Genomic DNA, 23,957 nt, shown 5'->3' with positions numbered 1-23,957 from the left:
GGGATATTTTCATTTTTGTTTCTCTGCTTAACTATGTTATGCAAGCATCTGTAGATAGCCTCATCTTTCAAAACTGGCCTTTGACAGCTCTGCCAACCCAAAGACAAAAATGCGTGAAATCTGCCCAGAGCATGCATCCTGCGTGACAGTGGCATGGCATGGGAAAGCAGCTTAATTTGGCTTCTAATGAATCCACAGTGTTAATAATTTTTGCAGTGTGAATATATCCAGAAGGATATTATGGGTCATCTTTTAAAACCATGGCATCTATTATCTGAGACAGTCTTATCTTAGCTGCAGAATGTGATCCAATGGGTTTATCTTGATGAGTTTATTTTTTTAATATCAACTGATTTTTAATAAAAATAATTTCATTTCATCTAGTCTTCCCAAGACCCCAGCAAAGAATGGATATTATTCCCATTATTAACTGAGAAAACTGAGGCTCAGTGAAGGGACAGGTCCTCTGTACTGTGGTTATTTAGGAGTGGGATTCAAACCCAGACAGGTCTCACTCAGAAGCCCACCTTCTCTTCTATATACCACTTGTGCCCTTGCTTTGTTTCCTTAGGAAGATGTGTTCTTAAAGAAATGGGCTCATCAAAAAAAAAAAAAAAAGAAAAGAAATCTTGCCATTTGTAACAATGTGGATGGAACTAGAGGGTATTATGCTAAGGGAAATAAGTCAATCAGAGAAAGACAATTATCATATGATCTCACTCATATGTGGAATTTAAGAAACAAAACAGAGGATCATAGGGGAAGAGAGGAAAAAATAAAACAAGATGAAATCAGAGAGGGAGACAAACCATAAGAGACTCTTAATCATAGGAAACAAACTGAGGGTTGCTGGAGGGGGGCTGGGTGGGGGGATTGGGTAACTGGGTGAGGTACATTAAGGAGGGCACGTGATGTAATTAATACTGGGTATTATATAAGACTGATGAATCACTGACCTCTACCTCTGAAACCAATAATACATGTTAGTTGAATTTAAATTTTAAAAAAAGTAAAAAAAATAAAGAAAGAAATGGGCTGAACCATTCCGAAGTGGTAATTGTCCATAGTTGGATACATACATTAGAGAAGCTGACTCCTATTAAGTTGTAGAAGCAATTAACTAAGCATTTCTCAGCAGAAAAGACTCAAATTTTTGGTTTCCCATATTCCATTAAGTGTGGAAATCCTTAAAAAGTTACTATCTGTATGGAGGAGGCCAGGAAATGGCACTTTCGTCATTAAAGAATCAATGCAGTGCTCGGTCACATTATAAAGTATTGTAAATTCTTGAGTAGGCGCTCTCCCATCACTCTTGTGGGGGTCTCATACCCACTTGTCATTCCACCAGCCCACTCTCTAGAGGCTTGTAGGGTGAAGGCAGCTTCTCATCCATTGTAAGACCATACTAAACCTACTATCTTCCCTAATAGTCTAAATTCAGGATTTTTCTGGATTCGCTATTGAATTACAGAAGCCATTTAAACTTATCCATCAACAAGAAAAATAAAAACTGCCCTGCTTATTTCCAAGAGCTTGTCCTGGAGTCCCAAAAGAAGCATAAAGCTTTTAAAAATCCCCAAGGGCACAATATTGCAAGTGATTGCTCACAGGGTTGCTGCTAACTCTTGCCCTATAACTAACACCCTTGGTCTCTGCACTTGGCTTCCCTAACTCATCCATTAGTCGACTCATTGCTCTTAACAGTCTCATGAGTTATCATCACTGGATGTTTTCACTTTCATAGGATACTTTAGGGGCAGACGTGCCTATATACTTTGCCAGTCACCATGAACAGACTGCCTCCTAGCCCCCACCAGGTCAAACCGGCTCTGCCTTGCAGCTTCTCTATTGCCTGGAAACCTATATTAAAGCCTCTAAGCAGATGTCTAGGGACCGAGTTCAACTACTGTGCAGCTGATCTCCTGGGAGAATGTAAGTGTGAGCATAGAGGAGCCAGAGAAATTAACAGGAAGCTTTCTTATGGAGGAGTGAGGGTGGCTCTGTTGCACACATTAGGCATTCTCCAAGTGACCTAAGTTTGAAAATCAGGAAAGAAGCTTATCTTTATGGCATGACTAGCACCTGGTTCTGCCAATCAATATATTGTTAACCTAACAGACTTGTTCCTTTTAGCTATCCAAGAACACATTTCCTAGGGAAAAATTGTAAAATCTTGAAAGGTAGAATTTAATCCAATCAATCAAGTGTTTATTGAGTGCCCCAAACTCAAATTTTAGTCTTTAAGCTGAACTGAATTCATAGAATTTGGGGAACATAGCTATTTATGACAATCCCTAGAAATGGACCACACCTCATGTGGAAACAGTTTCCTATGTCTGGCAACCATATATGGGGGGTTCAGCCCTTTGTTTACCTATTTCCAAGTGTTTGTAAGATTTTTTTTTTAATGGAAAACAAAGGAGCAAAAAGACTGTGTGCCTGAAAGAGAAGCCTCATTCCTCTGAGGGCTGACCAAATGAGAATACACCACGGATAATAAGCCACTGACAGTGGGAAACAGGGAACAGTCATAATGTGTGAACACCCTGTGCCCTCTTTCACATTTCCAAAAGTCTTTTTATTCCATAAGACAAAATTTGGAAATTTGCACCTTTTACCAAATACATATAAATAGTGTCGGCTAAAAAGAAATGGCTACAATGACAAAAATTAAATCATGTTTGTAAGTTGTGAAGCATAATGCACTTGGCCCCCCAAAACTAGGTCATTTGTGTTGAGTATGTTTTCTATTTGCAACAGTTATTGTTTTCCAGTGAGATCTTGCTAAATCTCTTCTCTAACTCTCTGTATGCAAACAACACAGGGCTTGCTCGGTCTAAGCAAAGTTAGTTCAAGAAAGGGCAAGGAAGAACCCTCAAGTAGGACATGTCTTATATGTTATTCATCCTTGAAACTGCTTATTTCCAAAAGAGACACAGGTCTTGAAATCTGTGTTGTAGCTCACCTTGAAAATACATACTCTGTTATAAATGCATTCATAGAAGCCCAATTTATTAAGTATCGTTTCCCATCCAGAAGACTCTGAAAGTGAACTGCAGTTGAAACTATAAATTCAGGCATCAAGAAAGGAGAAATTTTCCCTGTTGTAATATATTTAAATTTATAGGGAATATTTATAGGGGATAAACAAGAAGTAGGAAAAGTTTAAGTAGGAAAGCCCCATCTTTCCTAAGAGTAAAGTTCTCCACCTCTGTCTCTTTAGAGATGGTATTAAAGATGTGGTTAAATACCATTTGGTTAAAATGGTATTTTAACCAAAATAACATCTCAACACTGAGAATCAGGTCATCAATATATTACTAAGTCACATGCAAAATTATATATTTAAAACTTAACTTTAAATGAATTATTTGAAATATTGCATTTTTCTTGAAAAAGTGACATTCCAGAAAACTTAGATTAAGGTTCTCCATAGCCAAGACAAGTGGAGATAATAAAGAAAAACCCAAGAAAAGGCCAAAAAAAAATTTAAAAAAAAACACAAGAAATTTTTGAAAAAGGGAAGTTATTGGACATTGTCAATTACAAATATCGATTGAAATTACAACTAACAAAAAATATATAACAGCAGCCATAAATTAAAGCATATTTATCAGCATTCCATTTACCTGTGATTTCAGGTATGTGTCTCCTTTAAAAATATATATATTTTTAAGACACTTTTTCTCTTAAGCAAACTAAAGGCAGAGTTGTGGATTATTTTTTCATTTTGACCCAATTCTCAGGTCACTGAGTCAGCAGTTAAGAGGCAAAAGATTTTCCTTCCCAGTGCCCAAGGGAATATATTAAAAAGAAAGTTATTTCTTGTAAAAGGAGGCTGCATCATCCCAAATGCTGTTGCACTGCTTCTATAAGAGTTTATTTAGTTGGGGGCAAAAGAAAACAATGTTCTCACTCCTCAGTAGGGAATCCCCATGGGTTTGTGGTCCCTTTCCCATCAAAGTAGCTAGTTCCCTTGGAAGTTTTTTAGATAGGCAGATTTTCTCCTGTAAAACCAAGGGTGAGGATTTCATTCCTTGCTATTCTCTTTTAAAAAGTTAAACTCAAAATAACTCATGGCATAAATAAGGCCGAATAGAGCCTCAGTTTATTGAGTGATGTGAAAATTGCCCATTGTCATTTGTGTCATTTGAGCATTTCATTTCCATAATATCTAAAATTTCATTTTCTTGTTCTATCTGCTTATTTGATGATCTTCATGTAGAGAGTCAGGAGGCAGAATTAAAAGTATTGTTCTTACTGAATCTAAAGGAAGCTGGCAGCATATTTGTCTTTTTCTAGAAAGAAATTTCTCTCTGCACTTTTTCTCTGGGTCTAAAAGGGACAATACAGGGAGATTAGTTTTTACTGGGAACCTGGGCACTTTGCACTTCAAAAGCCAAAATAATCCAGTCACATTTTCTGTAGCCTCTTATATAAGTAAAGTCAAATGAGTCCCAAGTTGTGAAAAACAAAGTGAATTTCTTCTAATTCTAATTTGTTCGGGACAGTTGAGCCACCAGACTTGTCAGAACTTCATCCTAGTCACAGGAAGATCAGTTTGGAATGGATGCCCAGAACTGAGACACCAGAGATAGATGAAACCCAGGGTTGGAAACTGGGTTTCATCTCATACTCAGAGGAGGCTGGTGCAAGGGAGGGCATCTCAGTGTGAGAGATGTGACAGGGACAGCAGAGTTTTTGAGATGAGAGAGATCAATGCAGGTAAAAATATATTGGAATTATCCACTTTAGTAGCTTATGGAAGAAATTAGACTGAGGATGAAAAAGTATGATGGATTTGAGGGACAATGCAGAGAGAATGATGGTAAGGAAATATACTACTCTGGTCATTTATGCCATTTCACTTTACTTATTCGTCAAAACCAATAAATGGTATTTTAACCAAGATCATATGGTGCAGAAAAGTATGGAGGATTTCTTTATTTCCTTTAATGTGTTATTTATAATTGGCCACTTTCCCATATAGATTTGAAGAATATAAAACATCAACCCAACCTATAGTTTCTCTCATCTGGCCAATCTGGGTGGTTCCTCTGCACAGGAAATCAGTCTTACAAATGGTACCTTGTGAGATGGTTTATGTAGTGAGGCTTCATGTCAGCATTTGCAGCTAGGCTATCATGAATTTCTTATAGATTTGTTTTCATTCTCAAAAAGCTTCTACTTGAGATAGAAGGAATTTTTTACTCTCCCTTGGTGGTACATTCTGTTGGTTTATTGCTAGAAAGCCATGGAGCAAGTCAGTCTGATATTTGCTGTGCTTAGCTGGATTGCTCCAAATACCATAGCATTGATCCTACTGATCTTACAGGCTCTCAAATCCTTAGCTCTTAAACTTACTTACTTACAGATCATTCTGCAATGTTAAGCAATGTACTTAACCACAGTTTTCTAATGTGTAAAGTGCAGATGATAATAGCACCTTCCTCATAGAGTCGTTTGTGAGGGTTAAATGAACTGATACACTTAAAAATCTTCAAAACACTGGCACATAACAACTCTCAAATGTTAGCTATTATTATTTATATTATAGTTGTTACCCATTGTCGTTAGGCCTTAAGCACTTGCCATTTTCTCATGGTGGCACCTGGTTTCATTTCTGCGTTAAACAGCATAGATTTGGAAACTTCAGAGCAATTGTAAAAAAAAAAAAAAAAAAAAAAAACTGCTTAAACTAAGTGTAAAAACAGAATGCAGAGAATACTCAGAGGTTAGTAAATAGGAAATCACCAAAAGGGCAGTGGTCTGAGAAAATAAAACTAAGTCAATCATGGCTTGAGAACCTCTAGTGAAGAGTGACATAATATCCTCATTATGCCATACAGAGAAAGACCCTTGAGCATAGCAAGCTGTTAATTTGTATTCCTGTGTTGCATTCCTAACAGGCTTTTTTTCCATCATGTGTGTATCCTGCATTTCTATTTACTGTGGCTTTGTTTTCGGAACACTTCCAGAGTGCTTCCTTTGCCAATTTGTAGGTCATCTTCCAACATTCTTATCTTAGATGGGACTTTTATCTCCAGTGCTTTTCTTCCCCCTAAACACACCAAATCCCAACTACCCTTCCACAGACTCAAGCTCATTTTCTCTGAGGCTTTATCAGAAATCAGCTCAGGATTGCATGACAGACTCACATTTAATTGAAAATGTTACATCCTTAAATTCCTCTGGAGAAAGACTGCAGTACTTCCTTACAAAGTTATTTAATGCTCACTTTCTGACTGGGGGATTTTTCTCCTTCATTCAGCTAGCTTTAAAGACTGTACAAGTTGACAGTTTTCGAGTTGCTATGAGTGCCTTTTGCTTCTTCGTTTATCAGCTGCACTGGCATCTTGACAAAAAGTATTGTAATTTCTTCTCATGAGGTTTTAGTATACATGTGCATCAAAGTCAGGACTTTCCCCACTGCCTTGTGAGCCTACTGGAACATAGATAATTAGGATTATCAGCACTGGAAGACCAGCGAGTAACCAAAACAGGAATCAGGTACTGAGGAAATTCCTTCTATACCCTAAACCCATTCAGAGTGGCCCATGGACCAACAGCATCAGGATCCCCAGGTGCTCCCTAGAAATGCAGAATCTCAGGTCCCACGTTAGACCTTCTGAATCATGATCTCTACTACTGGGGCCCAAGAACCTGTGTTTTAAGAGCCTCTGCCAGTGATTTTGATGCATCCTAAAATTTGAGAAAATCACCCCCATAGGAAGATAATTACTGTAGACGCCTTTGTTATTTACACTTGAACTGGACATATTTGGAGCGATGCATTTTAAAATGCTTTCAGGAACTCAGACTCCTGTAAGTAAGCCATAGCCACCCCTTTTAGAATTTAATATCAAAAAATAGATTAGGGGCGCCTTGGTGGTATGAGTTGGTTGAGCATCCAACTCTCGATTTTGGCTCCGGTCATGATCTCAGGGTGTGGATCAAACCCCACATAGGGCTCCACGCTCAGCACAGAGTCTGCTTGAGATTCTCTCTCTGTCTCTCTGTCTCTCTGCCATCTCCCTTCTAAAATAAATAAATAAATCTTTTTTAAAAAAGAGTAGATTAAAGGGCATTTTCAACCTTGTAAGATGTATGAAGGGATGGAGAGGAAAAGTTAAGCAATATTCCTTTTTAGTTCTCCATGTATCAAAATAACCCTCTCACTTCAATAGAAGAGAGCTGGGGAAATTACCAACCTAATTGGATGTCAGTCTCATTTAATCCATCCTCCCTGATAGACAAACAAAATGTTTGCCCACAAATTCACGGTGTTGTTTACTCCAGTTCCAAATAATTCGGGGAAGATCATGGAGATGCAGCCTCCAGTTCCCAAAAGTTTGTGCCCACACAAGACAGAATGATGTGCACATCACATGGATACAGGAGGCAGAACAAGCCAGAGTCATCGTGCCAGCTGGTGCCTTGTTGACATACATACATATGTCGGACAGCTTTTCCTGGAACATTCACAGAAGAACAAAAACGTGATTTCCAGAAACTTATCAGACTCCAACAAAATCGACAAGAAGATCAGAATCCTTTTCATTTTGGCTTTTAGTTGTGATTAACCTACCTCTCTCCCGCAAGGATTTTCTTCTCTACATTTTTACTCACTACTCCTCCCCATCTCCTAGTTCTTCTGGATGGTTGCATACCAGTTTTCACCTGTAACCAATCCTGGCGGTCTGTGTGGAAGTGACTAGGATGTGGACAAAGTTCTAATGCGAGCAGTCATTCACAAGAGACTGCATTGCCCCTACAAGCCTGACTGCTTTTTCCAAAGGAAACCCCACATTGACTCTGAAAGTATAAAATACCTCTTCCATTGTACCTGGGCCCAGTATGGCATGTTTCCCTAAAGAAACCGGAAGAAGCCCTTTCCAGTATTTTCTGATTCACACAACATCCTGAGACACCCGTAAATGACACAAAATACTTCCCTGGAGTAGCACTATCGCAGCTCCCCAAAAAGTTCTAAAGAGAAAAGTAATCAAAAATCTCCTGGAAAAAGGTAATCAAAAATCTCCCTCAAAGGAAGATAAAGAGACCTTGAGGATTTAGAAATATCATTTAGAAATAAAAACACCCCAGAAAAGAAAATTTATATTCCTGTGACTACAGCAAGGTAAATGCTAATCTGAAAAGCAGACATATGATAGGCAGGAAAAACCTAGGATGAAAACAAGAAGGTGAAAATCTTCACTGAAACCTGAAATTTGAGGGCATGAGGCACCAGGCCAGATGTAAGTTACCTTTGAAATAAATATATCACGTTCCAGAGAAACATTCTCATTTCTCCTTCTAAACTCTGCACATTTGGAATGCAGCTCAGGGGTTGATATGTTGGGGAAACAGATGACATTCCTAACAGCATGAAATAATCAGTAACCTAATAAAGAAATTGATTTAAAGAATATAAAGTTCTGGGGTGCTTGGGTGGCTCAGTTGGTTAAGCAGCTGCCTTCAGCTCAGGTCATGATCTCAGGGTCCTGGGATCAAGCCCCACTTTGGGCTCTCTGCTCAGCAGGGAGTCTGCTTCTCCCTCTGACCCTCCCCCCTCTTGTGCTCTCTCTCTCTCTCTCAAATAAATAAAAAATCTTAAAAAAATAATATAAAGTTTTGCTTATAAATTTACAAATTATTCTCCTTAAAATGAAGGCCTAAAGAGAGAAGCAGAATTGTGGATTTGTGCACTAGGGGTATTGGGCATTAACATTTGCCTATAAAAATAACATTCTCAAATAATCAAAATTATCCTCCAAAATCCCTTAAATCATCTGTCAAGTGCAATATACATTCCTATACAGAAATACTTATGTACACAAAAGTTTGAGGATACTTTGGGTTATTTTTCTGGGCAACTTTCTCTGCTGGGAATGCTGAGTTCCTTGCTTTCAAATAGCTTCCAGAATGATAAGGGACCACTTACAAAAGGGAAAAAAATGGCAGTGATAAATAACATCACTAATTTTTTGCTAAGTCTTTTTGGAAACTTTGTAAAACTGATATTGTTTTGGAAACTTTGTAAAACTGATATTGTTTTAGAAAAGAAAAGCAATAGAAAAGACGAAAAAAGTGAGTCCTTGGATCTAAAAATGTAAAATACTTTACCTTCCTTTTATGATATGCCAAAATACTCAGATACCTCATTCTCCTATAACACGTCTCAAGACAATTCACAACCTCAAATAATTAAGTAAGGGAAATAAAACTCTTCTGAGCATCCCTTAGCTCATCAGATCGAGTATCTCCCATTTTGTTTTGGTCTTATAACTGGGTTCAATAGTGTTTCTAATGAATGAGAAACAAACACACACTTCCCATCATATTACAGAGAATGGGAACACTTGTAAACTTTTTCACGTAAAACCAAAAGCTAATCATGGAAACCCTTTTCCAATAATAATACTTTAAAATGATCCTGAAATCAAAATTCCTTCTCACAGATTGGGGGCAGACAGATGAAGGGCCCATAAAGTAGGACTTTTTTCAATCATTGGAGAGCATGTTTTCTCTGGATTTTCTGTTTTCTAAAGAAGTGCAATATATTTGGAATGATGGGGTGGGGAGAAGAGATACTGAGTATATTTGATTCAGACAAAAGCTTGTTTTCTTTCAACTGAAATAATAAGGGAAGCAGCAAAAGACATACTTTTAAATAGGTCTCATATAAAGATGGCCATTGTAGAAAAATGTTTCCACTGCATACATAAATAGTACTTCAATAGAGAGCATCCATCTTCCTGTCACATGCAATTGAATTCAGCTGATAAATAAGTCTTGCATCTCTCCTTTATGAGAAAAAAAAGTGATTATGGATTTTACATGTAATAAGCTCAAAGGCCTTGAAAAGTTCTGGATGATTTGCATGCAGTGTAAATAATTGAAAAATGTGAACCATTGTGACAGAGTAAAAAGCAGGTATATTATCAAAATTAAACTACCAGATTTATAGGTGACTATAGTTTTAAATATGTTATTTAACCATTATCTCAAGACTGGGAATGTTTTAAGATAAACTGCAGGGCGCCTGGGTGGCTCAGTTGGCTAAGCGACTGCCTTCGGCTCAGGTCATTATCGCAGAGTCCTGAGATCAAGTCTCGCATCGGGCTCACTGCTCGGCAGGGAGTCTGCTTCTCCCTCTGACCCCACCCCCTCTTGTGCTCTCTCTTTCTCAAAAAAAAAAAAAAAAAAGATAAACTGCAAATCACGAAGATTGGAAGTGTTTTCAGAAAGAAGAATTTGTATTCCCAGCTTGAAGACCGCTGTGCAAAGAGAACGAACTGCTTTAACAGGGCTACAGGGCATAAATGACAGGGAATTGTTGACTTCTAAAGGTGCCAAAGCTTAGAAGAACATGGCAGAGACTCAGGAGGGCACCCCTGCCAGGGATCCTGCCCAGCACTGTAAGTTTTTTATTGATGTCAATAGCCTGGCCCCTTTAGACATTTGTGAGAACCATAGGTCTGTTAGGAAAAAAGGACCCTGGAATTTATTTGTTTGATCTTGATTAAGCAGCTCTTGTTTGGATACTTGAGAAATAATCAAATTAGGTATCAAAACGTTTTCCGTGAACAACATTATAAGCACTACCCAAAGCCATGTTCATTTAGATTTAGTTGGCATCTACTGCTCACCTATTGTATAAATATTATTGGGTTTAAATCCTGAGGATCAAGATAGGAGAAACAGCAGAGACAAAAAGATGATCAGGCAGACACATATTTAACAGCAATTACATGTTCACTCAATATGTAATCTAAATGTCCATTAAGTAAAATGTAATAAATTAACCTGGTAAATTTAACCAATATAGACCACAAATCTTTCTTATTCAGGGTTTTTAAAAATGTCTTTTCCTTCTAGCAAAATATCTAGAGATTGACTTATCGATTCTTCTTCCCTGGCTCAAGTAAATATGACTTTGTACCCTTCCTTCTGTGCTAAAATGAACTGATGAGAAAACATTTTTAGAAGCTTTAGGGAAACATAAATAATCATGCTTAATCACTGTAAATCACTGTGAACCTAGAGCAAACTTTAAACTTTCTACTTTAAAACATGACAAACCTGGCAGCTTTGACTTGACAGAATTAATATAGAAGCTGAACCTATTCATCTGATATTCCATTTTACCAATGAAAGGGAGAAATTGCAAGTATTTTTTGTAAAAGAGAAGAGTTTTTGGTCACATACAAAATGTATTATGTGAATGAAGTATGCACTGGCTTGGCCCTTGCCAAAAATTTCCAGTATAGAAAGCTTACCTTTGGCAACACTTCTCTGCGCCTTCAAGACTCTAAGTTTCTTGGGAGTACAGTTGGTGTTTGACCACTTTAATCTTCCAGCCTAATGCCTGCATCCAGTACAAGATTAATAAGTATTTGCTATGCCACATTCCACATCTGTGTTTCCTATGGTTCTCCATCCCCATTCCTTTTTAATTTCTTCAATCCTTCCACTCTAAGGTTTCTATGAATGATAGGATTAAATGTGTAATCCTTTCCAGAGGTATGGCATTTTAATAAGGAAAAGTCTTAAGCTAAAGAAATGAAATTATGTGGCATTTCAGAATTATGAAGATGGTAGAGTGAGTTCTGGGAGGCAAGATGGTATTCCCTAGCTCCCTTTGAGATCTGGTAACATACCCGTAGGGCAAATGGTACCAAGAATTGTTCATTGTAGATTCTTCAATGGCTTAAAGGTAGGATATAGGCTGTAACCTACTGTTGCCTGCATTGCTTCCATAGATTAGCGCTGATTTCCTTTCTACTTCTCATCCCAAAATCCTTCTCTTGTCCCCAGTACAACAGAAGAACACCTCAAAACATTGACCACATGTTCTAAGGTTGGTCTTTTCTAAAAAAAACAAAAAATTCCAAAGCAGTTTTCATATGGAGGCATTCTTTCCCCCACTGAATTTTTTTAAAGATTTATTTATTTATTTGAGAAAGAGAAAGAGAGAGAGAGAAAGGGAGAGAATCAGAAGGGGTAGGGGCAGAGGGAGCGAGAGAGAGAATCCTAAGGAGACTCTGAGCTGAGCATGGACCCTGACGCAGGGCTTGATCCCACGACCCTGAGATCATGACCTGAGCTGATACTGAGAGTCAGATGCTTAACCAACTGAGCCACCCAGGTGCCCCCCATTGAATGGTTCTTAAACACATTGACACACAATATTTTCTATGCTATACAGATAAGAAGAATTTTCTTAAGTGTAGTTGGGAGATATAATTGGAATAAAATCCACAACTGAACATCAACATTCTGTAGAATTTTGAGGTTGACTTAATTTGTTAGACTAAAGAAAATCTTTGCTCTATAATTCCAATTCCATTTTTAATCAAATTATTATAAAAGCTCTTCATACCATTTGATGGAAAACATAGATTTGTCTAATGAGTGTTCCCAATCAAGAAAACTGTAGGATCTCTTCTCTTGATAGTGACATTATTGCTCAACAAATTTTATGTTTTATTGAAACACAAACAGATAATGGAGACACTAAATGGTGTCTTCTGAAGCCAAAGTGGATAGTATTGCTTTTACTTCTTAGGATACATATCATTCACAGAATTATTTCTTTGTTGCCCATATTAGTGAAGAAAATAAAATAGAGCATAATTCACAAATTCCATATTTTTGGCTTGGAACATTTGTTGTTTGACTTGGGAGTGATCAAGTTATATTTGAATATAGATTATTTATTGCAATTTGGGAAATCATTACTCTAAACAAAATTACAGTATTATGACTGCTTCCTGGAAGAATAGTCAAAAAGCTATTTAGCTTATTTGATCTCAGAGTTAATATCTTATTACCTCATGCTGCTAAGCAGAAAACCATCCCAGAATGATGGGAAGGACTAACCTTAGGGAAGAGGACCTCTCTGTTGAATACCTGGTTTACTCCATCCTTGAAGGAAGAGTTTTAATCAAGTCAGAGATTATATGACTATACCTTATTCATCTTGATATTCACAGAGTTAGTGAATATCAAGTTAGTGAATAACCTGGCTCCTAATAGGTGCCCCATAAATGTTTGTTGAATGCAACTGAATGACCTTGAATATCTCAGGCACGTGATTCTTCACTAGGAACCTACATTAGAAACTCCTAAAATATTTTGAAAATACGCAAGGGAGATGAGGTCTGGTTATGTATATTTTGTAAGTGTTCCCCAGGTGATACTGATAAACAACCCTAGTTATGAACCACTGATCAAAGTGGTGACCAATTTTATAAAAATTTTAATAATCATCTTGATCATCTAGATATATCCAATTATGTCCATGATATATTGGAGGAAAAACTAATAGGCTGATGATTTTCAGAATTTTTGTGAACTTTTGAGCCATTTATCCTCAGAAAATATCTTACCCTGAACCCAAATACAATTGATCCTCATTATTCAAAGATTCCATATTTGCAAATTTGCCTACTTGCTAAAATTTATTTGTAAGTCCAAAATCCATATTCTCAGTGCTTTCATGGTCATTCACAGACATGCACAGAGTAGCAAAAATACTGAGTCACCTGATGTACACATTCCCAGCTGAGGAACAAGGCAACACTCTGTCTTCTTATTTCATCTCTCATAGTGTAAATGTCCTTTTCATGGTCTATTTAATGCCATGCTTTTCACATTTTTGTGCTTTTTGTTGTTGATTTAATTGCTTAAAATAGCCCCCAAGCACAATGCCTAAGTGCTGTCATATTCCTAAGCACAAGTAGGCTATGATGTATCTTACAGAAAAAATAGATATGTTAGATAAGTTTCCCTCAGGCAGAAGTTATAGTGTCATTAGCCATGAGTTCAATGTTAGTAAATCAACAATATATATTAAATAAGTTATCTTTAAACAGAAACAAATAAAAGTTATATATTGATTGGTGGATGAAAATATTTTGACCAGAGGCTTATAGGAACCTAACCCTGTATTTTCCCTTGGAGCAATGGCTCAGTATTTGCTAATTCAGTTTTTGCAGTAACTTTGTAGAACATAACTACTGTGAATAATGAGAATTGACTGTCTATAAAATATGAAGCCAAACTGCTCTGAATGACAAAGAGCCACATATTTGCACAGGGCTATCATCTTTATCTTCTCCCTATCCTTTCCTCTACAAGTGGCAGACACCTAACCATCTACACTGGGATTCTTGACCCAGAAGGTATAAGGCTTTGAAATAAGAGTAGTCTTCAAAAGTGAATGCAGAGTATTGACTGAATTTCTTATTTCACCTATATGTTTGAGTTCATGTGCACCTAGCAAGTATTTGCTTAGCAAATGCAAACTAATATAAAATTAAATCAAATAATTCCAGTCAGGAAGGTATTCAGATAGAAAAAAAAAAAAAACAGTGCCTTCCTAAGCCAATTATAAATTATTTTGGATTACATGATGTTTTGAATTATTTGCACTACTGTTCCACTTTGGTCAGAATCAGAAGTTGCTTCTGTCTCTGAAAATGCAATATTTGCCTTCTTGTGGACCCAGCTGGCTTTTCCCTATGTTCTATGAGTCCCGAAAGGACTGAGCACATTGGATTCTCAGTAAATAAATTATTACTGCTGTGCATTAAATAGAAATGTGCAGTCCTGAAAAGGTTAGTGCAGCACTGGAAGTCATGTTATGGCTATCATACTTTGTTAAAAAGAAAGCCTGAAATCAGATTCAAAATGCAATGGGGAGCAACATAACGTAAAGCAGAGCAACTGGTAAAATAATAATGCAAACAATCATCTCTAATACCTAACGTCTTGAATAGTAAATGTTGTTGTCATTGTTGCTAGACAGAGTTAAGCACAGCTAAATATCCTAGGGTAGTGATCCTCAACCAGGAATATTTTGTTCCCTGGAGTAAATCTGGTAATGTCTGGAGACATTTTTGATTTCATGAATGGGCCAGGCTGCTACTGGTGTCTAATGGACAGAGGTCAGGAATACTGCTAAATATCCAACAATGCACAGGACAGCACCCAACAACAACAAAAAATTATCCAGTCCAAAATATCTGTAGTACCAAGATGAGAAGCCCTATTCTAAAGATGACTTTGAAATAATTTAGGGTATTCTGTTATGTAGTTTAAGCAATGATTATCTCTATACAGACAATATGTAGCTGATCTGATTCCCCGAGATGTGGTTCCTACATCTGCACTGAGTACTAAACAAGGATGCTATTCCGAATCTCTGTGCACCAAACATGTGGATCCCAATATAGAAGCTAAGCCTCCCATATGAAAACAAAATCACTCATATTGGGTTCAGCATAGCTCCTGGCTCATATATGAGAAATTTATCACTTGGTTCTCTCCTCTCTATTGCTAACGAGACATCATCAACAGATCAATGAACTTTAGGAGCATCATTAACAATTTCTGGGTTATTTGCCTCATTGGCCACAGTAAAAGGGCCATAAAAGTCATGTGAAAAATACTTGGATGCTCTCAAAAATTATGGGCCTCAGAAACATGGCAGGGAAATCAACCTGTCTAGTCTATATAAGTCCCCAGAATGTAACAGGAAAAGAACATTTTGAGGACAAGGCTTCCCTTGTCCTCAAAGGACAAAGGACAAAGGACATTGTCCTCAAACTGACATTGCCCTAGATGGCTGTTTACCTGTAATACTAATGCTCTATGCACTGTCATTCTGATTTGAGGAGACAGAGGGTGGCACGTGTCCACAGATGCTTGGGGAAACTCCCTCGAAGGCTGAATGCAAATACTTTGGCTCGTTTTCACATTACCCTCTGTTCACGGTCAATATCTTCCACTGACTTTCTCCATTTCTTTCTGACAGCTGAGCTGCAAGATTTTGCATTTCTTTCACCAGTACATGATGGCATGCAATTATTTCTGGATGCTCTGTGAAGGAATCTATCTGCACACACTCATCGTGGTGGCCGTGTTCACTGAGGAGCAGCACCTGCGGTGGTATTATCTCTTGGGCTGGGGTATGTATTTTTCCAGCTGAGTTTTGAGCCACCTTCACCTCTGTCTGCATATTTACAGTCTTCTTCTAGTCTTTCTGGTCTCAGAAACTGATCAGGGCCTAGGTCTTGTGAGGAATGATGGGACGCAGGTGGGGGCAGGAGTTCAGTCTCCAAGAGAGCTTGGTAGAAGCCCTTTAACAAGTTCATATGGATTGTGATCAGCATGGGAGTCAGTGCAGAGAAGGAGGGGTGTGATTATGCATTTCTCCAAGAAACAAACCCAGCTACCAGATGGACAAATGTGCCCTGACTGAGAGAACATCTGATTAGACCCTCCCTTCAGTTTTATTTATCACCCTGTTTGTAGAACAAAGGAGAGTTTCACATTCTGAATTCTGTATCTCCTCCATCCAGGCACCACTTCCCTTCCTCAAAAACATTCCTTATCAATCCATCAGCAGGACTCCTCCAGTGAAAGGTCAGGAGGTAGAATCCCACCAAACAATAGATATAAATAACCTCATTGGACTCCAAGTGCAGCCTACCTGACACCACAGTGCATGGCAATGACTTTGAAAAGCCTGTGGTTGGTTGCTTAAACCATGGCTGCTTCTGTACAGATTGACTAAGGTAGGGTGTTGAGGTCGATGAGGCCACTCTAGAATTTCTCCCCTTACCTCAGGGGATGCTAAAGTCTAGCTCACTCTGATGGAAGGAAACTAGGTAGATAGTGAGACAGGGAGAGGCAAAAAGCTCTGGGACAAAAAAAGCATGCTGCCTTACCAAAAAAAGACACATCCTGTGAACCTGCCATACCAGAAGAGGATCCTGATTGTAGAGCCAAAGTCTTGCCCTTATTCTCCACTGATAGGGTGACTGTGGCTCTGGGAGCAGAAGCTGTGGATTACTCTCAATTAAGCCTGCTCTTTAATGCAGCATTTTGCAGAGCCCCTAAAAATATTGACAGGAGAGGAAAGAGTTAATGAGGAGAGACGATAATCCAAAAGCTTTCTGAAAACATCAACCTTTGTATTTAAATCCCTACTCAACAGGCATTGTCACCAACTGTATGGAAATATGTCTGGAAGTCATGTAAGTGACCTAAAATCGTTCACGGTCTACGCCAGGCCTGGCCCTATGCAATATTTGTTTCCATAACACCCTTCCTAACAGGTATATATGGATTTTAGCAAAACACATGACCCAAAACCAATAGGACAAATGTATAGTGGTGGGCTAGTGGGGCAGATATTTGGGGTATGTCATCAATGAACTGATGATGCTTTGTTTCTTTGGTTGCAAGTAACAGAGAATAAGATTTTCTAATTTAAGCAAAAAGAGAGAAATTATCAGAATCTAGAGTAGCTCATGCAAGTCAAGGGCTGAAATGGACCAAGGCTACTACAAGTGTTGTACACTGGGACTAGAAAACCAGGAGCACTCTCCTTCTATCTTTTGTCTCTGTTTGTTTTTCTAAGAATCTGTTTTAACCCTTCTCTTTCTCTACAGACCATAGATCACAGGGTCTCTGCTCCCCCAATCCTAATGGTCAATACAAGCTACCCCAAATTTTCCTGAGTTCACATTTTTCTGTTCCAGGTACATAAAAAGACTAGGTGCTTGTCTTTAAGTCCTAATTCTAAATAGCAGGGCAAGAGAATCTGATTGCTCCAGCTGAACTCAGGGGGCCAGCCACTGCTCAATGAATAATGGCCACGGACTTTGAGAGGGAGATTATCACATAGTGCAAACATGTCTGGAGATGGGTGACCCATCCAGAAAAAATGGGAGAGGGGTCTTTGTGAACTGGACAACCCATCTAGAATATACCCTAAACCACCTCACCACTGTTCCCCCACGACCCCCTATTCTGTTACCTTAATGATCCAGTGAGATTAGAAAGCAGGCTTGTGACTGTTCTACCAGTCTCACATCCAGTGCTGGGTTCTCTTGCTCTTCCTTGACCTCAAAACAGGTCAGAATACAAAGATCAAAATGGCCTTTTATTATTTTTTCTTTTAGCTGCAGCCTTCCACAAGAGGCTGATCTTACCTTTCCCTGACCTTCTCAGCCTCATATGTACCTTGTCAGAGATTTCTTGTCCTCAAAAGCTAATCATACCAGGAATCAACTGAATACAGTTCAATGCCCCCAGTAGTAATTCTGATCATCACAAGAGTAATGATTGGTGCTGGTCAGATGCCTTCCAACTGAAAACCTGAAAATAACATCCCACCCCTGGGCTGCCACACACACACACACACACACACACACACACACACACACACACACACACCATTTCTGTCTGATATATTTTACTTATTTCCTTTAAAATAATATCTATGGCATATTTCTTATAATGGTTTTGACTATTCAAAAACATCTATCTGCCATACTCAGAAAATTTCCCATGGAGGAAAAAGGCTGTAAATTTATTCTTCCTGTGACATTCAGCAGAGATGAGGACACCCTGGAAGGAACAATTTATAACTACTCTTTCCATTCTGATGCATTGTGAATTAGTTATAAAACTTTTGACATCATCATAGACAGCTCGATGAAGACATCTGCTTAACACGCATAAACAATTCAAAGGGAAAAAGGAACAAGCTGTTCAGCTGTATCAAAAAGAAGGTAATAAAAATAAGTAAAAATATTTATGGGATACCTTAACCTTTCTTAATCAGAAAATACTTAAAACTTAATCAGAATGATTGAAGTGGGATCCTAAGGAGCATTGCACTCAGTAAGGTAAGCATGGAATCATAAATTTAAAAGAATGAGGATTTGCACTTCCCTCTAGACAGATTTTTGGAAAGACAGTCAACCAATATAGTTCTAAAATGTAATTATTTTTTAGCAGGCCAGACTTAAATCTATCTTTCTCTACCCCTGCACACATGCGTGTGCATGCACACGTTCCAAAATTCCATCCAACTCTTTACCATGTCTGGGAACAAAGTCGAGAGACAACCATGATGATGTGGTTTGAAGCAATAGTTCTGTCTCAGAACTTTGGGCAAGCATCATCTTTGGGTGAGAGGAAGACAGTGAAAAGTACAACTGAAATAACTTCTCAAGAAAAATAGTGTCACAGAATCTTTAAAGAATTTAATGGAGCAGAGAAGAAGAAAAAATTTCTACTGGATAATATTTTTATTGTCCTTTTGAAATCATTTTCACACCTAAAAAGTATGATAGGTCCTAAATTTTATGGTACCATGAAATAAGGCATAACCTGTGCTTTGAAAAGAGTCTGAAAGTGGTACGGCAGATTTGGCCCAAGAAAGCTATGTCCTAAGTTATAACTTTGTTTGCAGGTGATGTACATTCCATCCATTCATTTCAGCTGTGAATAATATTACCCACTACAGGATCTGGAACAGATCCTAAAAATTATAAGAGACTTGAGGAACATCACCCTCTGGGAGAAAAGTACCCAGTGGTGCAATTCTTCCCAACAGAAAGTGAAAGAAGTCTTCTTTCGGTAGTTACTCCCTTATAAATCTGCACGGGGCCACTTACTAGTTGATTTCTCTCAAATCGAAGCAACTTCAAATAGTGAAGTTTAGTTCTCTAAAAAAAATCATTTATTTTACAACCCTCTCCAGATTGATTCTTCGCCTTGCTCGTTCTCCTCTTGTTATAAATCAAAGAAGGAAATTCCCCCCCGTGGACTTTTACAATGAACACATAGAATTTATTTGGTCCCCTAAAAAAAAGAAAAAAGAATCCTAGGGAGAAGGGATTATTTTTACCCTCCCCAACTTCAGTGGCAGGAAGGGCCGTTATGGCCCTTGGTGCCTGGGGGATGAGAGGAAGAGAAAGGGTAAACAAACTGCATCAAAAGCAGCATCATGGCTAGAGCAAGGCAAAGAACACCGGGGGAATGAGCAGATACAGGGTCAGCACTCCTCTGTGCATTAAGGAACACATCTTCCTCTCTACAAAATGATGAGGTGGGAGGGGGATCTCCATATGCTTCTTTTGCTGCCTAATTCTAAAACGTGTGTTTCAGAATAAATCAAGAGAATGAGTTTCTGTTTCTAAAACCCAAGTGGGGAAATGATACGTTAGAACTGCTGTAAATAAAACACAATTATGTTTTGTGTAAAGAGTCTAACTCAAAATTCTCTCAGGCCAAGCATTTAATCAATGGCCCTATTGAATTATATGCTTCATGGGTTAAGAAGCTGAGGTTGTTCTCATGTGAAAACTCAATATTCTGAGGCATTCTCTTTCTGCATATAATTCACAGAAAATAAAAGTGTGGAGGTCTAACTCACTTCTGAGATACATTTCTTAATCCGATGATAATTTTAAAGGCTCTTTCTACAAATGTCTCGAGGAATATTCTGTTGGGCTGGGGTACATCTGAGAAAAAAATCATTTTGCAAGAATCACAACTTTATTCTAGATGACACTTGTAGAATGAAAAATGATTTTAAAAAGAGGGACCCTGACAGAATGTGTTGCTGGTAATGACCCCCATCGTTCCATTTATAAATTCAAAGTTGCTTTTTACTAGCACTTGGAGTTTAGTCAGGGAAGTAGATACTAAGCTGCCTTCAGAGAGGTTCTGCAGGCAGAACTTACAGAGGGTGGGGAATGCAGTTGTGCCCTGAAATATTCTTATGGAAAGAAAACGGGATAATACACATGATATAAACAGACAGGAAAACAAAAAGCCTACAAGAAATACTGTGAACATCAACACGGCTTTCAGAGCAATCAGGCTTTTGTCTCCATAACCTGCCCCAGGTCACTTCCCTCCATGGGGACCCAACTCCTCTCTATAAGAGAGTCCAGTTCACACGCAGTGAAGAGCTTTCTGGTCTCAACTAATAGTCATTGCCATCATCATCATCATCATTGTCATCACCATAGACATAACAATGGTATAATGGTTATAGTGAGAGTACTAAGGTGCCTACCATCCTGGATAATTTGTAAAAGGCTTTCAATTATCTGGATGTTCTTAATGAAACTCTGAAAACACATGATGTTCTAACCAAGAGACTTTTACCTGGTTTGACCACAAATAGTTTGTGTAAAAACATCAGGGGAGTATCTTGACAGAGATATTACAATTTGCCACTATTTTTGAAAATAAACGACCATTTTCCATGCAATCACAGTTGTAGCTTATGACCAAGAAATCAGGTGTGATTTCTGCTTTTTCACATTTTCAGGGTTCCCGCTGGTGCCAACCACTATCCATGCGATTACTAGGGCGCTGTACTTCAATGACAAGTAAGTATTTTGGTGGTTTTTAAGTGAACATATTTGTAAAGAAAATGCATTTATATTCATGCATTCCCTCCCTCCTTTTTTTCAGCTGCTGGCTCAGTGTGGAAACCCATTTGCTTTACATCATCCACGGCCCCGTCATGGCAGCGCTGGTGGTGAGAATTGCTTTTTATTTATTTTGTTGTTGTTGAGAATTGCTTTTTAAATCCATTATTAAGTGTTATCTCTTTGTGAAGAATTCTATAAAGATGGCTCTGTGTCGCATATGTATCGTAACTTCAAAATTAGGCTAATATAATGATGATCTATAATGAGATCATCTGTAACAACTCAATCTGAGGGTCTTCAAATGAAAATCTAAATTTTATTTAACACAGTTGGGGAAGGGGCATAAGTTCATTTCTACCCCCGCCATCACAAAAATACAGTTTTCTTTAAACAATGCTATACCTACATGCTCCTCCTTAAAGGTAAAGACCAAGGAGCTAAAGAATGGTAAGAAGATGTTACTGATAAAGAAAGTGAAAAATCAGCGTCCCTCTGCACCTTTTTCCCTGGTCTCTGCCAAACAAAACCATCTCTCATTTCATCTTTGGTCCGTGAACCATCATTGGAACTACCACAGAGCATGCACTTAAAAGTATTTCAGGCCCTTCACATACATTGCCAGGCTGTTCCTAACAGCAACCCTTCAAAGTAGATACATCAGGACTACTTTAACTCATTAGGAAAACTAGACCCAAAGGTTCAAGTAAACTCACCCCAAATCACATGACTAGTAAGAAGTTGGGTTTGGGGAGAATATGACCATCTGCATCTATTTCCAAGCTCTTTGTTTTTACCCAAGGTTTACTCTATGGTAGCAAGCATGACAACCATCCCATTTATTATTTAGACATTATTTTTCCCACTAACCTCAAAGACAGTGTTTTTTCTTTGGGTAGGAATGAGAAAAATGAAAACAGTCTGAGTCGTATTGAAGAAGTATCCATTAGGAACCCATCAAACCAAGTCATCATCCAGCCTGACTTCCCACTGCCCCAGTCTCTCCAATGCACACTCTATTTCTTTTACCCTTCTCCAGAGCACTGATGGACGTACCAGCCCAACTGTCCAGTTATTTCCAGTACCTCATGAGAGTTTAATTATTACTAAAGGTCTCTTTCCTTTCTTGAGTTTTGGGGGCAACAATGTTTACTTCTATTCCGGGTAGAAAAATCATTCTAATAACTTAAAAATAAATCATCAATTAAATTTTAAAAACAACTTTGGTTTCAAAACTAATCTTCATAGTCAAAAGTAGTTTGGGACCTACCAGAATGGCTAATATTAAAAAAGTGTGACCATACCAAGTGTTGGCAAGGGTAGAGAACAACTGGAATTCTCAACTAGAACTAGAGGGAACATAAAATGAAGCCACTTCTTTGGAAAATAGTTTGGCAGTTTCTTATAAAGTTAAATATATGCTTACCATATCAACAGGCAGTTAGTTCTACTCCTGAGTACTTATTCAAGAGACACGAAAACATATGTCCACACAAAGACTTGTATACAAATATTCATACCATGTTTATTTGTAATAGTCAAATTGTGAAACCATGCCAATTTCCATCAACAATAGAATGAATAAACAAAGTATGTGTATTATCCATGTAATGGAGTACTACTCAGCAATAAAAATGAATGAAATGCCAGTATATACAACATGAATGAATCTCACAGATACTATGTCAAACCAAAGAAGCCAGACACGAAAGAGAACATACTGTATAACACTCCACTTCTATGGTAATAGAAATTAGTGGTTGATTGAGGTGGAGGGGGTTGTTGACTGCAAAGGAGCAGGAGAGAACCTTCTGGGGTAATGAAAATGCTCTTTTCTTGTTTGGAGTGGTTGCTACCCAGGTACATACATTTCTCTAAACTTCTTGAATGTAAACTTAAAATCTCCAATTTACTGAATGTGCCTTATACCTCAATGAAGTTATTTTCTTTAAAAAATGTTATTAGAAAGAAGAGAAGGCTGGGTTAGCTGTCTCTCCTACATAAACTTTACAGACAAATTCTTCAGTCCTCATTTCACTTTCCATGAAGTGGTCCTGCCTAAGGGGAAAATCTTCGTAATGAAATGACCAGAAAGCAAGATCTAAAAGTGTCATTTATGACTCTCCTTCATAAAAATCATAAAAATCAAAGTAAAGAATAAACCACCCCCATTGGAACTGAACCTAATATATTTACTTATACAGGAAAAAAATATTTTCTCATTTGGACAAAAAAAATGTTAATTCAGGTCTGGGGAGGGTCTTTGGTTATACGGATGCTTCCAGCAATGCTGAGTGAATTACACCACCTCACAGGCTGTCTGTCCCATCCTGTGGGGTGACATCTGCTCCCATGACGAGATAAACAAGAACCGAGGAAAGCAGGCATCCTTAAGTCGGCCTGACCTGGATGATTTGCTCATAACATTGCATCTTGGCAGGTCAATTTCTTCTTCCTGCTCAACATCGTCCGGGTGCTCGTGAGCAAGATGAGGGAGACCCAGGAGGCGGAATCGCACATGTACCTGAAGGCAGTGAGGGCCACTCTGATCCTGGTGCCCCTGCTGGGAATCCAGTTCGTCGTCTTTCCCTGGAGGCCTTCCAACAAAATGCTTGGGAAGATATATGATTACCTGATGCACTCTCTGATTCATTTCCAGGTAAAGAAGCCGGTGGTCTATTTATTCAACTATTTGCTCAGCTAGTT

General features: G+C 38.2%; 1 protein-coding gene across 1 annotated transcript in view; it reads left to right on the top strand.

Annotated features, from left to right (window-relative positions):
• CALCR (calcitonin receptor) overlaps positions 1-23,957 on the top strand; it is a 154,470-nt gene that overhangs the window by 117,123 nt on the left and 13,390 nt on the right. Inside the window, exons 9-12 of the mRNA XM_027574017.1 lie at positions 15,824-15,977; positions 21,149-21,209; positions 21,295-21,361; positions 23,692-23,910. Coding sequence (XP_027429818.1) covers positions 15,824-15,977; positions 21,149-21,209; positions 21,295-21,361; positions 23,692-23,910 — 501 coding nt within the window. The remainder of the gene's footprint in view (positions 1-15,823; positions 15,978-21,148; positions 21,210-21,294; positions 21,362-23,691; positions 23,911-23,957) is intronic.

This window comes from Zalophus californianus, chromosome 12 (genome assembly GCF_009762305.2).
Source record: "Zalophus californianus isolate mZalCal1 chromosome 12, mZalCal1.pri.v2, whole genome shotgun sequence".
NCBI classification, from domain to species: domain Eukaryota; kingdom Metazoa; phylum Chordata; class Mammalia; order Carnivora; family Otariidae; genus Zalophus; species Zalophus californianus.
This window is presented reverse-complemented; position numbering and strand designations above follow the sequence as displayed.